This window comes from Xiphophorus maculatus, chromosome 18, assembly GCF_002775205.1.
Source record: "Xiphophorus maculatus strain JP 163 A chromosome 18, X_maculatus-5.0-male, whole genome shotgun sequence".
Lineage (NCBI taxonomy): Eukaryota > Metazoa > Chordata > Actinopteri > Cyprinodontiformes > Poeciliidae > Xiphophorus > Xiphophorus maculatus.
The window spans coordinates 8799230-8816403 of NC_036460.1; the positions used below are offsets into that span (position 1 = coordinate 8799230).

Consider the following 17174-nt stretch of genomic DNA (forward strand, 5'->3'; position numbering starts at 1 on the left):
ATGCTATGAAAAATCAAAGTTTGCCGTCAGCAAGATTTAAACAGTAAATATTGTAAGATGAGCAGACCGGCAATCTGGTTAGTATTCCATATTTAGTTTCAAAATAGACTTATGTGTAAAATCATTTCTCAATTCAATTGTATTAAACTGTGGAAAACTACCTTCAACTTGATGGTAAGTCTGTATTTATGATTCAGGGTGTGGTCATTGTTAGAGGTGATGTTTTGGCTGATCTGACCATATTATTATTGCAGCATGGTTCATAAAAGTTTTCAGATTGGGTGTCCTTCAATTTTAAAACAAATTTTCCTTTGATGAAGCAATGACCAGATTTTTATACCACATAATACAGTGTAGAAGACTATTTCTGAAAAGGCATTGGCATCAAAACCACTTAACAAAATTCTATAATTAGTAATACAGTAATGACAGTTTAAAAATAATACGAAAGTGCAAATACACACCAACTGTGTCTGCTACTAAATTTTACATGCAAGGCCATATTGGATTTCAAAGTTGTAGTAGCTACTAGGTAGACTATGTATATATCAAAAAAGGAGCAGCCCGGTTTGAATTTCCGATTCCAAAAACTAAGCGCTTAAATTTATAGTTCAAGCAAGAGTCAATTAAAGAGACAAGTGCAGAAGCAATGACTTTTAATGTGAAGAGCAATTTCACTACTTTAATATGTTTAAGGACATGACAAATACAACCACAGTATTTTAAGCAACTTTAAGTTTTCACATTTATTTCTTTGTACAGTTTTAATATATATATAAAAACTAAAATAAATTGCCAACATGCAACGCCTGAGTATCAATCATAGCCAGTTCCTCATCGTTCACCCATTCATCCTCCACCAGAGAATCAGTCGCTTTTATTGTAGCAGGCTTTAAAGTGCTAGGAGGCCCAGACCTTCGAGGTGGGTTGAATGTTTTTTTTACACAAGGAGACACCACTGAGGCCAGGGGGAAGATGGGTGGTGGAGACGGGATGCGACAAAGATAATCCAAAGCTCTTTTTCTTTTCAAGCTTTTGGGGTCTTTTTCTATTGAAGATGTTGCAGCAGGAAGGTTACTGCTGACAGGTGTAAATGATCCAAGGCTTTTGATTGGTTTCAGAAAGGCCACCTGCATGAAAAGATGTTTTCAGCTCTCATTAGGCATCAAGTGGTTAGAACAAATGTACAGAGCATTGTAAAGGTATTCCTACCCCTTCATCTAGTTACATTTTCTGAAGATACAAACACACATTTCTATGTATTTAATGAGTCAGACCAGCATAACAAAGTAAAATTGTGACATTAAAGCAAAAATAATGAATTTAAAACATTTTTACAAATGAAATTGTGAAAAGCCAAGTTGAGACAAGTATTCACTCCCATTTACCTTGACATTATTAATTACGTATAACTAATATATTTGTTAGTCATCTAACTAGAAAAAAAGAGTCCACCTAAGTGTAAATTTTTCTCAGTATAAAACATAGATAGGATGTGAATACTTGGCCATGAGACCCTTGATTAACTGTGAAGAAGCTGCAGACTACATCTGCTCAGATGGATTCGTCAACCAACAACCATAGGTAAGCACTCCACCCATTTCTCCACTTTACAGTTATGTACTAATTTGTGTTGATCTAACACATCATATCCCAGAAAATACTAAGATGTTTATGGTTGTAACATAATACATAGTAGAGCGATTGAGGAGGATGGATACTTTTGCAAGGCACGATATCAACTCACGTTTGTCTTTGAGTCTTGTCTTCTTGCAGCGACTGGCATTTCAGGTTGCAAGGATGAAGAGCAGGATCCATCAGACTTGATTGAATGGGCAAGTTTTTCCTCAGCAGTCAAAAAGAAGTTGTCCTGACCCTAAAACAACGCAAACAGTGACATTAAAGCAACTTGGTACTTTGACCAATGTGATGAAAATAAAACAGAGAAAGATTAATATATGTTATGTGTGATTTGGATGTAAGAAAGTATACAGAAACAGAAAACAGTTTGTAAAGCACATCAGCCTCAGAGGAGACTTTCAGTTTCCAGCACTCTACCTGTACCACGTTTCTGAGTTGGTCGAGGGATTCCTGTAGATGAATCTCCTTGGGGTTCGTAGAGAAGACAGTCAGATCCCCAGCATACAGAACCGGAGTGGGGTGTATAGACTGGCCTCTGAGCTGCAGGTTACTCAGTGCCAAAAGAACACGTGGTTTCACTATGTCTTCAAGGCCGGCCTGAGACAAGCTGCTGAAGCAACGCACTTTCACAAAATTCTTTTTCCCATCAACCAAATAAAATGCAGGCGAGGAACCTGTGTGTGAATATGCAGATCAACATATAGTCAACAATATAACTAAGAGCAAAAGAAGAAAAAAAGACACACACAAGTGTTTACCCTGTTGATCTACAACACTGATGACTAATCCTGTGAGATCAACTTCTCCACACAGAGGCTTGAATTCCTCATTCTGAAGATTTACAAAATCTGTGGAGATTCTTTGCCGAAAATGCGAGGACACCCATTCTTGTGACACCTGAGTGAAAAATTTAGTCAAGTCATTGAAAAATATTTCCTTTATCAGTTATAAGTTACAGATGGTCTTTTGTGTAATACAAAACCTGAAGTTCCTGGAACTGTGTCTTCTTCGTCCCGGTCAGCTGAACAGTTTCAACGTTGCTAGGTTTCTTTCCATCAGAGGCAACAAGGTTATACACTTTGAATCGACGACCTTCCTTCAGCAAAGACTGGAGATCTGAAGAAGGCCGCCAAAGGTTTAACTGATAAACTACTAGATGCAAGAAAGAAGAAAAAAAGGACATTTACACACAAGGATGAATAAGTTAAAATGACAGAGATAAAATAGAAAACACCACAACAAGACAGACCGCAGCTGGACTGAATCCTTGAGTCAGCGATGCAAAGTCTCCATACAGGTGTCACGTCTCTTTTTGGACAGCTCATTTCATTGTCCTCTGCATCCAGAGCACGCCAATATCTGTCCTGCAGCTCAGCCTGCTTCTTCTCCATCAGTGAGCGCCTGTAGGCCTGAAGACTCTCCAGCTGTTGTTCACTTAAATGAGCCTAAGACACAAATATAGGCAAGTTTGTTAGAAATGGTCACAAGGGAAGCATACTTAAAAATTTGAAGAGAATTACATGCTACCTCCAAGTAAGCAGGGTCATCTCCAAGTGCTTCATACAAGTCTTCTCCTTCCTGCAAGTTCCCAATATCCTGCTTGCCAACCATTTGCCTTCTGCGCTGACATTTGATACTCCCTGAACGTGACAACATGTTAAAGCATCTCCACATTTAAATTTCCTATTACAAGTGGAATTTAGAGCATCTACCTTCTTCTTCTTTTTCAAATTCAGCTTGAACCTTGGCAAACAGCAACTCTACTGCTTTCTGTTTGTGGCTGTTGAATCGTCTCGCCTCCTTCTCTTCTGCCCGAGCGGACCTAAACACAACACCTCCATCTGATTTCCTCTCCATCCACTGAAAAGAAGAAAGAAGAAAAAAAAACATACAGTCAGCAGGACAAATAGTTATGGAGCATCCACAAATATGAGTGAAAAAATACAAATAGGTTTTTCTCTACCCACCTGCATGGGATAGCTTCTCAGTATGACGATGTCAACACATCCTATTGGTCCTCCATTACTATACAAGCAGGAGACCGGAAGCAGAAATGGTCGTGGATCTGTGTGAAATCCCAGCTTAGCATCCCACCGTGCACGCCTAGTGCTATTGGACCATATCTAAATAAAAACGACATGTTATCTATTTCAGTGTGGACAACATAATAAAGACTCTACTTTGGGTTATTTAAGTACCTTCAACATTAAAGAATCCGGTGCCTCCAAAGGGGAGCAACCATCTTGTGGTCCCATCAGTTGTGCTCCATGGATTATCAATTTGCCACCAACAGCAAGCTGACCTTTGTGAAGCATTGCAGTCAATGGTTCATCCAGCTGAGCTTTGATGGCATACCAGCCATCTGTAAGCCGCACGACCGCAACTGGAGTTTCCACCTTGGTTTTAGCACTTTGTGACATCTTGGTGTCACTGCAGATCTGTGCATGTAGGAGCTGACCTTTAGAGATGATCTCACAGACACAGAGAACAAGAGTTTTGGCCGGCGTATCATCTCTTTCCATGATCTTCCTCAAAGCTGGTCTGCGGCTGTGGTCCACCTCTACGTCATATCTAGAAATAAAAGAAAATTATTTATCAGATTTCTCAATGTTTGTTTTTCAAATTTTATTATGCAAGGTCCTTGTACAAGTTTCAGTTCCAAATTCCATGCTTCACTAGACTCAGATTGATTTTCTAACTAAATTCCAGAACAAAACTGAAGCTGACCTATGATACGAAGAGATTTCATAATTTTTTTAGCATCTGAATGAACATATATTATAAATATTTCAAATTGCACAATAATTTTAAATAAAGGCAAAAGTTTGTGAGTAAAAAGTCCAAATGGAACAGGAGTTTCTATTATTTATCAGTCATTTAAAGCAGATCCAGTTTAAGAAATAAAGGCACATTTTAAAAGTCCTGTTATTATAGACTCTATGGACCACAAAAAGCAGTGTAATAGCTGCACTTATTTACATAAAAATGCATTATATCTCCAAGTTCTGTCAGCTGCTCAAAAACACTCAATAGCTGCAAAATATTGTGAAGTCTCAAACCAAAGATAAAAGTATATCTTTAAATAATTTAAATAAGAAAAACCTATGAAAACCATTTATTTATTTTAGACATTCAAATATTTATTTTATGCAAACATTTTTGCTTTTTTAATTATATTTTTGCAAGATCAAAACAAAATATCTAAAGGCATCAAAATCATCTTTGTGTACTCAAACAAGCATTTTCTGAAATTTTGACTATTAAATAAAAAGTTTAATAAACAATCAGATACATTTTAGATTAATTTTTAGCAAAAAACTGAATTACAGAAAGTAAGACTAAGAGTATTACTCTTTCCAAAGAAAAGTTTATATTTAGGATGCTTTATTTTCACATTTTAACAAGGAATCTTTATATTAATTGGCAAACTAATGTTTAACAAAGTAGTGTTTAGCTCATTGCTAAAGTAATTATGATTAAATAATCAGAACATTATTTCTGCAGCTGTAAATGTGTGTAACTTCAGTAACCCACATGTACCTGTACTTAAGCTGGAGGAGAACCTGCTCTGGGGTGAGGCAAAGGCTGCCCATTGTTTCTGGAAATGATTTCTCCATGGAGGCCTGCTTCCACACAATCCACCTGTAGTGATTGTACACCCACTGCTCACTGATCAGCTTGGGATCCACTCCAGCAGTGTCACATAATGCTCTGTGGAAAACAGTTCACCATATTAAGCAAGAAGTGGCCAAAGATAGGAGGCTGTACCTCAATGTGATAATTATTAATACCTATAGAATTCTTCTTTTCCTGCTGTCCAGTCGTCACTGGGGATCAACCAGCCTCCGTCAGCGAGTTGAACACCACCTCCATCGGCTAACATTTCTTGTTTGACGAATTGCAGCAAATTGAAGCGAAATGATTCAGCGTTCTCTCCGGTGATCTCTGGAACATACTTATGGACTCCACACTCATACAGCTGAAACAGAACAACATATAAATGAAGTGCTGCTTCCTGGAAACAACATGAGTTAAAGAAGAAGAAGAAGATGTCAGCGTTGTGGCCTTGCCTCTTGGGCCGAGTATCTTGAAGGAATATTTCCATTGACTGCAACTTTTAATGGGATTCTCGCCACCCCTGAGGTTTTTGTCAGAAATAAGCTCCCAGGCAGCGGTCGAATGGTCTGCCGCTTCTTTTTCCTAATCCTCATGTCCTGCATGTCCCGGGCCAGTCCAATGTTCTCAGTCCTGTCTGTTAATAGATTTTATTATTCTACCAATATACAGGAAATCCAGAGCCTTTTAAGTAGATTTACATTAAAAATATCACTCTACCTTGGCTTCTGGAAAGCTTGTCATCCACATGTAGCATTTCAGTAGAGCTGACAGATCCCACCTTTAGAGGAACACTTTGATTAATCATCTTAGTGTTTGGAGTGTTGACTAAAGTGACAACTTCTTCACAATTTTGGGTTGTTTTAGTAAGTGGTGCATCTGTTTTGCTGTTGGTCTCCAAACATAAAGAGTGATGCTGCTTATTGTCCTCCTGTTGTTTAGGGGAACTTTCTTCATGGACAACCCTTTGTTTTTTGAACGGTGGAACAAACGCAGGCACTTTTTTGCAGTCTCTGGCCTCTGGTTTATTGAGTGCATCTCTCTTTGAGTTTTTGAAAAATGGTGGGACAAATGTCGGCATCCTGCAGGCTACAGATCGACCATCTCCTTGGTCAGAATGCGGCATTTGGATTGTCCTTTGTAATCTTGTGTGCACAAAGCTTTTTGCATCCCTGTAAAAGAACAATACATCACAAGAGGATGGTAAAATCTATCATTCTGTTGGAAAACACAATTTCCAGCAACTCAAATAACTTACCTGTTTGGCTTTGTAATGTTTGGATGAAGAAAGGCGCCGCACCTGAAAACACCCCTGTCCATTATCCCTTGATGAAACAGGAAAAATGTAATTTAAAATTTAGAATATATTCAGTTTTAGACAAGCAACACAAGTACGAGTGTTTTACCATTTGGGCCACTTTTCACTGGGTGGAGTCCTGAACCTCGTGAATTTTCAGCGGTTCTATCAAATTCTTCCAGTAACCTTCGTTTAGAAGGTGGCTGAGCTACATTGCAATAGTTAAGAAAACCATCTTAGATTTTACACAACAGGGCAACACTTCAAAAGATTTTACCAAAAGTCGTCAAATTTAATAAACTACAAATGAGAATTTATATTTAATAACAGTATTTATTTATTGAACCATTTAAGGTGTAATACTTACCAATGAGATCTTCAGCCCTTCTCCTTTTCCTCCCTTTGTCCTCTTCAGCTGATTTTTTGTTTAAATGTTGGTCATCTAGCAGTTGCAAATCTTCTGAAGTCGTCAACAGACTTTGACCAACTAGAACTTCATCTTCTAGTAAGGCTTTTGTACAATCTAAAGCTTCTTGGGCAAGAAACTTTTGCTGTGTTTCTGTACAGCCAGTGAGGTTAAGCAACTGAAATTTTGGGTCTGAAGATTTATTCGTTTGTATAATGTCAGATCTCTGGTTGCAGCTTTTAGTATTTAAATTGCAAATTGACAAGTGTGACTTTTCTTCTATGTGGTCATCACTTCGGCTGTCTGCTGCTGAAGGTAATGACTCCACTCCACTGCTAAAGTAAGTCTTTGCTTTCTGTAAGGCCTCATGTGAAAATGGTTTACCACTTGTAGCACAAACACAAGTGCTCTCCTCATCTACTTTGTTTTCACTCAGCAGAAGTTTTGCTCTCGACAGAGCCTCAGCTGAAACAGCAACCGTTTTCCCACTTGCCGTCTGAAATCCACCTTCATTCTGTTTTGCTTTGATGGAACCGCTTTCGGGCTCTTCACAAATACTACCGGTATTTGTTCTGAGTTCAGACATGTTTCCCTTTATGCTGCCACTTTCATTAACGGGTGCCGTATTAGTTTGTTCTGATGATTTTTCACTGTTACTGTCCATAGTCCAACCTTCCTCTTGGTTAAAAAAAGGATCTGTATCTTGCATTGCTTTTGTTAAAGCTAAATCATCAACTTCTTTGAAGAGGAATTTTGCCCTTTGAAGATTTTTCTGCGACACATCAACTTTTTCTCCCTTTGCGGTTGTAAAACCACAACATATTTTCTGAGTTTTGCTTCGACTGTCTTGTTTCCCATCTGCTTTTACTGTCTGTGAAAAATCAGAGTCCTCCATACTGGAAGTGATGTCACAAAAGAGGGATTTTGCCTTTTGAACAGCCTCAGTGGAAGATGCCATTGGTTTACCGCTGGCAGAATGAAACCCACAGTTTCTGAGTGAAAGAGCAGAAGACTGGGACTGTGATGACATTGCATTTGTTTTATCCTGAATTCCCTCAAACTCGCTAAACAGGGTTTCTGCTTTCTTTAGGGCTTCAGAAGAAACATCGACTCTTTTCCCACTGGCTGTTTGAAATCCACGGCTTGCTTGCGGTAAAATGTTTTCTCTTTGTTCCACTTGTTTGTTTGCATTGCTGGAGCACTCAGGGATAGAAATGCTCACCCTCATCTCATCATCTGTATAACATTTTGCAAGACTTGCCTTTCTGCTTCTCTGCATATGTACTTTATCTTTTAAGTCATTTTCCAACATTTCCTTATTAATGTCCATATCACATCCTGCAAAGAAAGCATCTTCCTCCTGTGCCGCTTTGCTTAAAACCTGATCATCAAGTTCTTTGAAAAGTGCTTTTGCCTTCTGAAGATTTTTCTGCAACACATCAACTTTTTCCCCTCTTGCAGTTGTGAAACCACAAGACATTTTCTCTGTATTGTTGCTACCGTCTTGATTCTTGCCACTTTTCCTCATCTGTGAAGTATCTGGGTCCTCTGCTCTGAAACCGATGTCACTGAAGAGAGATTTTGCCTTTTGAAGGGCCTCTGATGAAAGTGCTACAGGTTTACCGCTGGCAGATTGAAATCCATCATTTCTGACTGGAAGATCAATAGCCTTGGATTCTGGCAGTGCTGCATTCACTCTATCCATGACTCCTACACAGTCACCTAACAAGTTTTCTGCTTTCTTCAGAGCTTCAAATGAAACTTCAACTTTTTTCCCACTGGCTGTCTTAAATCCACAGCTTGCTTGTGGTAAAAGGTTCTCTTTGTGTTTCTCTTGTTTATCTGCGTCCTTGAAGCATCCTTTCACAGCCTCTACAGGTGTGTGTGTTCTAAATCTTTGATCTGCATGAGGTTTTTCATCTTCCTTCTTGCTCCCCACACTCTCCAACATTACATTGTTGCTTTCCAGAACACCGTCGGTGGAGAGAGCATCTTCCTCTTGCACTGCTTTGGCTAAAATCAAATCATCAAATTTTTCCTGTGACATTTGGTCGTTTGCTCCTCCTGCAGTTGTGAAACCAGAGCATATTTTTTCTGGTTCTGTTTGATGTTTCTTATCCTTTTTAACTGGAGCAGATTCTGCCACCTTATCCATGTTCAAACTGATATCACTGACCAGTGTCTGAGTCTTCTCCAAGGCCACAGATGACAAGACAACAGGTTTGCCACTGGCTGCAGAAAAACCACCACTCCAGAGATTAGTAACTGGGATAACTGGTGTCTTGGGACTGGATTGCTGAGAGGAAATACAAATGGCATCCTCTGACTTATCAGATTCTCTTAGCAGAGTTGCTTTCTTTAAAGGTGCTGATGAAATTGCGAATTTTTTTCCATTAACAACTTGGAAACCACCAGCATCTAGGTTCGATAGCTCATCACCAAGGCATTTTGTTTTTGAAGCATTTTCTTTTTCATTAGTTTCTTTGTTTATCTCCTCGGGTGCGTGAATCTGATTCAAAAGAGATTCATCCTTCTTCATAGCAGCAGCAGACACACTAATGTTCTTCCCAGCAGCTGTACAAAACCCATCACCTGCGCACAGCTCTTCAAAAGCAGACAAATCCGTGCTCTTTGATGGGTGAAGCATAGCGAACGGCTTTGAAGTCGGAAAAGATTTTCCGTCTTCATTTTTCAAAGCTGCTGTAAACTTGCTATTTCTTTCCACTTCATTCAGACGTCGTTCTTTTGTGTGATGTGAGACCATGGCTGTATTTACATTTTCAAGTTCAGTGCATCTAGTGACACTCTTCTTAGAAATGCTGACCTGAGGGCTTTTGAAGTTTGAAAAGCTTTTCTTACCTTCTTTGTGCTCCATTACATGGCAGTCTTTGAAAAATGCATCTGCCTCTTGCATGTAGTTAGCTGAAATGGAGATTCCTTTCCCACTGGCCTTTCTGAATCCATTTTCACAGATTATTGTGTCAATTTCATTATTTTTCACACTTTTGGTGTCGTTCCTGTTTCCAACATTTTTATTTGAACAGACAACCCCTTCTAATTTGGAAAAGCAATTCTCAATTTTGCTTCCGACATCCCAGTTTTCCTTCTTTCTTTCTGAGTCCTTTCTGAACGTGTCAGAATCCCTGTTACATTTCTGTTCTGTTATGGCAGCATTTTTCCCGTTCTGCTTATCAGAAAGTTTCTGATCTGTCAAATTTCTCTCCAAATCTGCAAACAAAGCCTTGGCTTTGTTCAGACACTTTTTAGAGACATGCAAAACATTTCCACCTGCTGTCCTAAATGCCTCACTATGGATCAAAGCCTTGTTGTTCTCCAGATATCTAGTTTCAGTATCCTCAGCCCGAGGAAGAATATTTGGTTCATCTAACTTTAGAAATTCCCTCTCTTCAGAAATGGTTCCTGACAAAGAATTTAAATGAGTTTCCGTTTTCAGCAAATCTGACATTCCTGTGCACCGATTTATGGCTTTTGCTGTTTCTCCATGTGTCCTGTTTTCTAAAACTGAGGCCACTTTGTCATTCATCATGACTGTGGAGTGCTTTCCACCTTCAGAACTAAAGCTATCGTCAAAGTCTATATCTGCAAGAGCAGGGTCAAGATCCTTGTCTTCTTTTTGTGGAGGATTGTGATTATCTTGATGATTTGGTAGCTTTTTTGTAGATTTGAACTGTGTAAACTCAAATTGGCTGTCTGCCTCTTCCAAGAGACTGCAAAGTTCCGTCACATCGGCTTTTTCTGAGGCTGTTAATTGGGAACTGACATTTCCAAATGACTTTCCAGCACAGGCGGGCAGGCTTGAGTCAGATGATGTATCTGTTGTTTTTTCACAAATTGAATTACTTTTATAAATAATGCCATGATAGGATTTGGTGCTGTTATCAAGAGAAGACTTTTTATCTTCAGTCGCTTCAAAAAAACGCTTTGCTTTTTCCAGGTTAGCATGTGATATGTGGATGCCTTTATTTGAGGCGGTTTTGAATCCTGATGCATCAGCAGGCAGAAGAGAAACAGGAGTTGTTTGTGGCTGGCTGCTTTTACTTTCACCAACAGTTTCTTCTCTGTCCCATAATTCCTCTGTTGATATGCTCGCTATGTGCAACTCAATTTCCTTTGCATGGTCCGGAGCCTGCCCTGTGCCAGACCTCTGCACAGGCACTTCAACATCAAATTTTGGCTTTCCACTTCCATTAGTTGAGGGAAAATTATGCATACCAGTTTTGAAACTCTGCTTTGGTTGGTTTTGGCCAACATTCTCTAAGAGCGGAAGACCAAATGACGAGGAAGTCATATGGGTGACGTCTGCTACACCTGATTGGAATCCACTGTCAATCATAGTGACTTCACTGATTGAGAATGGTTGATTACTGGTAGGGATGCATCTGTTTTTACTGATACAACTGTAATCATTGGGAAAGTTAGCTGGCTTTCCGTTCTGTTTTGTTTGTTTCATAGCAGACAGACACGCCGCAGGAGAGAAGTTCCTTTGCGTGTTCTCCCCAGTTTTTAAGTCTGTCATTTGGCTGAAGTCCTGTGCAAAATCTCGACAAAGTTGTGACATGTCAATATCCTGGAGTTTTGTTCCAAGAGAGCAATTTATGGTTTCCTCTACAATATTTCTTTGATTTTTAGTCCTCTGACACTCTTCTTTATCTGGGGTGTTCACAAATGGCTTGCCATTTTCTTGTTCTAAATGAAAGCATACAAAAGAAAACAAAGACCAATTAATTATAGTACAGAGTGGAATTTTTTGGTCACATTTCTAAAATGGCTCAGTATATTTGCTTCTTCAACTATTTGTTCCTTAATTTAGTATAGACACACAACCATCTTGTCTCTTTCTCTTTCCATTTTGTACCCATGTACAAATATTTTATTAATCTTTGGCTTAATATAGAATTCTTTTGATTTAGTTTTTTAAGAGCATTAAACAATTTTTTTTTAAATCAAAGAAAGATGACATCAACGCAATAGGAATACATTGTAATTGCACCCACTTGTTAACTCTAGAATTATAGTAAATGATTATGCACATTTTTTAGTTCAACGTCATTAGACACAATTTTATCTATATTTTAGCCAAATGGTCACATTTTCTTGCAGAAAACTAATAAGAATATAACAAATTATTTAAAGCTGTCAGTTGTCAAAGCAACACAAGAATGAAATAATGCATGCTCATTAGAAAACATTTATGTGGCAGATGGCTCTGTTTTGTTCCTGAAAATGTTGGGGACAACAATAAATCAAACCTGAAAAGGCACAAAATGGGGGTGAAAAAGAGGCAAGATGATAAGTCCATATGCAGAAACCTTCATATTCTTACATAAAACTTGGAAAATAAATGTCTTACCAGACTCTGAAATCTTTAGTGAGGGATCTGTTGTCTGGAAGTCTTGGCCACAAGCTTGCGATTTTGTGGTTGTGATAGTGTAAACAAACTTTCTCTTCTTTTGAGTAAATCCAGAGTCAGTAATTTTCAATGTTGGCCTGGTTGGTTGCACAGAGTCAGTGTACCCTGGCAGTGTCATATTGCTTCCCACAGCAGAAGATGAGATTTCAGATAGACTTAGAGGAGACCACTGGCTGATTGCCGTATCTCCAGTTTTCACCAGTGTGGTTGAAGGCAAACCCCCAGATTCCAGATCCTCTTCACTGGATGCAGCATTGTCTGATTTTGAGGTATCTTCATGGCTGCAGACATCTACATTTGTTTGAATTATTTGCTTACGTTTAACTCTGTCAGGTTTCACTTTTCTCAGAGCAGAACTACTATTAGCAAAGAAACTTCTAGGTGCATCTGCGCTACAAACGTCTCCTTCCAGAGCATCTGGAACTTTCTGTTGTTGATGACTTTCACTCTGGTTCAATGGAGACTTGGAGCAGGTATCAGTCACAGGGAAAACTGGACCTATTTATTGTGACACAAACATACAATATTTAGTATTATGATGAGTACGCTCCTGTGCAACAAATATAACAGACCCTATGCAATCCATACTTATCTAAAATGACTAAAATAATGTATTACTTATGGGTAGAAGGTGGGAAAAAAGTAATTACCTAGGGAAGTTCTTGATGTGTTAAGGGAGGAATTCGAAAGTGAAGGGAAAAGCTTCCGTACAAACTTGAAAGGAAAAAACACAAATTTATATGTAATACAATATATCAAGCCAATATAGTATTGTTAACATAACAGCCATCTGTTTTTGTCAAATCTTCTTGTGTTGTGGGAAACAAGTTTTTTCACTTTTGGCCCTCAAAGCTCATACTAAAGCTCAGAATGTGTAAATAAGTTAATATCAGGGTGGACCTGTGGTGCTACACAGAAAAACCAAACTGCTTTGAAGAATTATTGGTTCAAACTAGTGCAAAGTGATTACGCAATATATCAGGTAAATTCCAAGGTCCATTTAATATTTTTTTTAATCAATTTACTTCAAATATGAATGAAACTGTCTGTATAAACATCTAATCAATGTTTATAGTGCAAAGTATGTCACTGCAGTAGCCTAAACATTAGGGAAAACTGGGAAACTGAGTTGACATTAAAAGATAAAATATTTAGAGCTGGTCTAAGTTTGCTAATGAAACAAGGCAATAACGTAAATTTTGGATTTTTGTCTGTTGCTTTATAAATACTTTGGTGTGATGTATTTTAAGATCTATGAGATGTGTCTTTTTCACCTTCTTAAATTTACTCATGTTACAAAGTCTAAAAGCTTAGTAACTTTCAAAGACCTACAGAAGTATAAATAGATTTTTAAAAATGGTACATAAATAATAGTTTTTAGCTGCCAGAATTATTAATGTTCGCGTTTTGTTACCCCAAGATCAGCAAGTAGAAGCAGGGTTTCACAAATCACAAGTGTAACATGTCCGTCAATCATGTAACTTTGCCCAAATTCAAACCAATGTCTAAAGCCTGACTGAATGATACACTTTTTAAATGTTAGCTATTACGATTTACAATAACTGATCAGTTAATCAGTCTACTCATTGTAGTAGTAATACCAAGTAACTGAACTAAGCAGAGTACTCACAACAACTTTTCTGTCTGCAGTAACACTCTCTGGACAGGGACTCTCATCAGTTTTAGCTGAAACAGAAAAAAGATCCACAAAATGGTAAATTATTCATAATTTAAGAATAATACTTGCCAATTGTTTCAGCAACTCACATAAAATTAGAGTAGATGGCAAAGCTCGTGGTGTATTAAAAGAACTGGTCCAAGAAATGTCAGGATTGATCTGTGCGCCGAGACTTTCAGAAATGTGGTTGGCATAGCTGGCCTGTTTCGTTCACAGGATAAAATTAAGGCAGACATTTTTTTTTTTTGCTTCTATTTATTACATTTGATTAGAATAACACTAATGTTAAAAAAAAGAAAATCAGCTTCAGGTCAACTATACTTACAGGGGATTTCTCTGGGGAATGCAGAAGATCTGAAATAATAAATGTAGGCATTTACCTAATTCCTTTTTTAATACAAACCATAAATATGAAGATTAAATAGATTTTCAGCTTACCAAAACTCGCCTCAGTCTGAGGCTGAACACCTTCACATTTTAAATTAGAGACACTAAAATAAACAAAACAGATACAAAGTCAAGTTCTGTTTTATAATAACGAGAATAAGAAAACCCAGTTATTAACAGCATAAGGGAATAAATCTTAAATTTTACTCACCACAGTTTTGGCGGCTGAAACAAACAGGGACTTTGTGTTGGCATCCATGGTAACATTTCTTTTTCTAAAAAGAATGAAAGGGACATGTAGTTTTTAGGTGTTTAACTTCATAAAAATTTAAAAGATGAATAGTCTTAATTATTTAATTGTTTATACCCTGCGCAGCTGTGAACGACGTATCATCCTCGGTGTCTGGCGACACAATTTGACAGTGTCTGAAAACTTTAGGGGTTGAAAACAGCTGGCTTTCTACTGCCGTCTTCTCCAGAGGAACCTTGAAATATCCCTCTTGGTTGGCGCACAACTCATCGTTATCGGCAACATTTCCTTCATTCAAAGAAGCTTGGGCTGTCAGTACCTCAAACCAGTTTGGGTCCAAAGGTCCCAGCTCTGAACGATAAAACACAGGCCAAAACAAAAATGCATTCCTTTTGTCTCAATATATAACTTTTTGGAATCTCATAAAAAGCAAACTGGGGTGATTGCGCTACTAGAATTTACAATGAAGTATTCTTGGCACAACGATGAAGTAGAATATTTTAGAGCTTACATTGCTGCCTGCCAGTGTCTCTCAGAATAGTCACATATAAAAAAAAAAGCATTTATTTTGGCATAATAACTATAAAGTTAAATATTGCATATTGTGATAGTAGCATTCAATTCTGTTGATTTTGAGTATTATGGATTACAATGAAACTAAATTTGGTCAACTGTAAAGAAAAGAATGTAACAAGCCAGGCCCAACAATGCACATGAAATGAAGTCCACTATTAAAGTGACCTGGGATTCCTGAACCTACCACCAGAGCCACAGACTGATCAATTATTTATGAAGATGCACCTCTGTTTGAACACGAACACAGGTAAAACAAAATATGCTCAAAAATTAAGCAGTTGACAAATCTCACCTTTCCAGATTTCATCTTTAAATGCATCGTACATGTTTTGTATGCATGAATCCATTCCACAGCAATCGAACAACACCTAGAGTTAGTTATACACACCACCTAGGAAGGAAAGAATGCAATGTTACCCAGATTTAAAATGCGGAAAAAATATTGGGACACAATTTTTACGGCTTACTGGAGGAATACGTATCAAATGGTTCAAAGGCTTTTCAGAAAGAACGTAGTCGATTATAACTAAAATAACTTGAAGATTGATAGTTACGATATTTAAGACAAACCAGTAGAGTCATATATAGAGTCTCTGGCAGTAAAAATTTCCTTACCTTGCTACGAATCTTAAACATGTTTCCCATACAAGCTGTTACTGCTAACCATTTAAAATGAAACTATGCCATAAAAATAGAGTTGGAGTTAAACTTACACGTTTGATTCCGAAGTACGAGAGTGTTTAGGATCATGTTGAGGGGAAACTTCAAGGTAAGTGTTGACAATAGCCCACCAAACTTAGGGATGAACAATACAACACTAACAGTCAGCTTGTTTGCTAGCTGTTGGGTCTCGCAGCAAAACCCAAAACTCGCGCGCCTCATTCCGGAAGTCAGGTCGACTTCTTCTTCTTCTTCTTCTTCTTCTTCTTTAGATTTTAACGGCAGCTTGCATCCAATTATGTTGCACTACTGCCCTCTATTGACTCCTACCACCTACTCCTCAAAGACTCTTAAAAATCCCAGTGTTTTTTAAAAAACGAAAAATCTTCTTTTTCCCCTCAATACTATTCAGCTGATCGATCACCTTCTCAAATTTCAATTCCCTACTAACACCTAGTTCTGTTTTTAATAATCTTCTTTGACTTGCGTATTTCCTACATTTAATCAAAACATGTTCCACTGTTTCTACTTCATCACACCATCTACATAAACCAGTAAGGTGTTTCCCCATCTTAAAAAGAGTTCCGTTTAGGAAACTATGCCCAGTTCGTATTCTATTTATAATTATCTCTTCCCTCCTGTTTAATCCTCTGATCCTTTCTACATCGACTGTTTTTTGTATTCTAAATAAATGTCTTCCTTTTATTTCATTTACCCACCTATCTTCCCATATCTTCTTGCTTTCTTTCCAAATTATACTTTTACCTTCAGATTTAGATAACTTTATTTGCATATCAATATAATCTTTTTTAATTGTCTCCTTAGCCAGCCTGTCCGCTCTTTCATTCCCCATAATACCTACATGAGCAGGAGTCCAGAATAATACAACTTTTTTATTTTGTTCACATATCCTATGATGAACCGCCATAATCTCATATAAAATATTTTGATGATTTTTTGTATGTCCCTTTCCAATACTCATCAACGCAGATAGAGAGTCACTACAAACTATTATTTTATTCCTATTAGTTTCCTCCACCCATTCTAAAGCTACTAAAATAGCACCTAGTTCTACTGCGAATACACTCAAATAATCAGATGTTCTTTTTGAAATACTAATCTTTAATTCAGGAATCACTACAGCTATACTGGTTGCTTCACTTTTAGGGTCTTTCGACCCATCCGTATAAATTTGCAAATATTCATTATATTTATTCTGCATTTGATTATAAA

The 17174-nt window shown here is 37.8% G+C and overlaps 1 protein-coding gene across 2 annotated transcripts; it reads right to left on the reverse strand.

Moving 5' to 3' along the window:
• Window positions 1-641: 641 nt before the first annotated feature.
• On the reverse strand, window positions 642-16153 carry brca2 (BRCA2, DNA repair associated). 2 transcript variants are annotated; one of them, XM_023351238.1, is made up of 27 exons: window positions 15995-16153; window positions 15574-15672; window positions 14823-15056; window positions 14667-14730; window positions 14507-14559; window positions 14394-14422; window positions 14158-14269; window positions 14021-14076; window positions 13041-13104; window positions 12331-12888; window positions 6921-11666; window positions 6663-6761; window positions 6515-6581; window positions 5977-6428; window positions 5712-5893; window positions 5433-5620; window positions 5182-5352; window positions 3840-4212; window positions 3609-3764; window positions 3354-3501; window positions 3169-3281; window positions 2891-3086; window positions 2624-2790; window positions 2400-2538; window positions 2059-2315; window positions 1748-1876; window positions 642-1130 (listed from the first exon to the last, which is right to left on the reverse strand). In XM_023351238.1, exons 2-27 carry the CDS (start codon window positions 15626-15628, stop codon window positions 783-785), a joined length of 9156 nt encoding a protein of 3051 aa, XP_023207006.1. In that variant the 5' UTR covers window positions 15629-15672; window positions 15995-16153; the 3' UTR covers window positions 642-782. The 2 variants fall into 2 exon arrangements, with proteins under 2 accessions (XP_023207006.1, XP_023207005.1); XM_023351237.1 differs by having other exon boundaries at window positions 2624-2793.
• Window positions 16154-17174: the final 1021 nt, after the last annotated feature.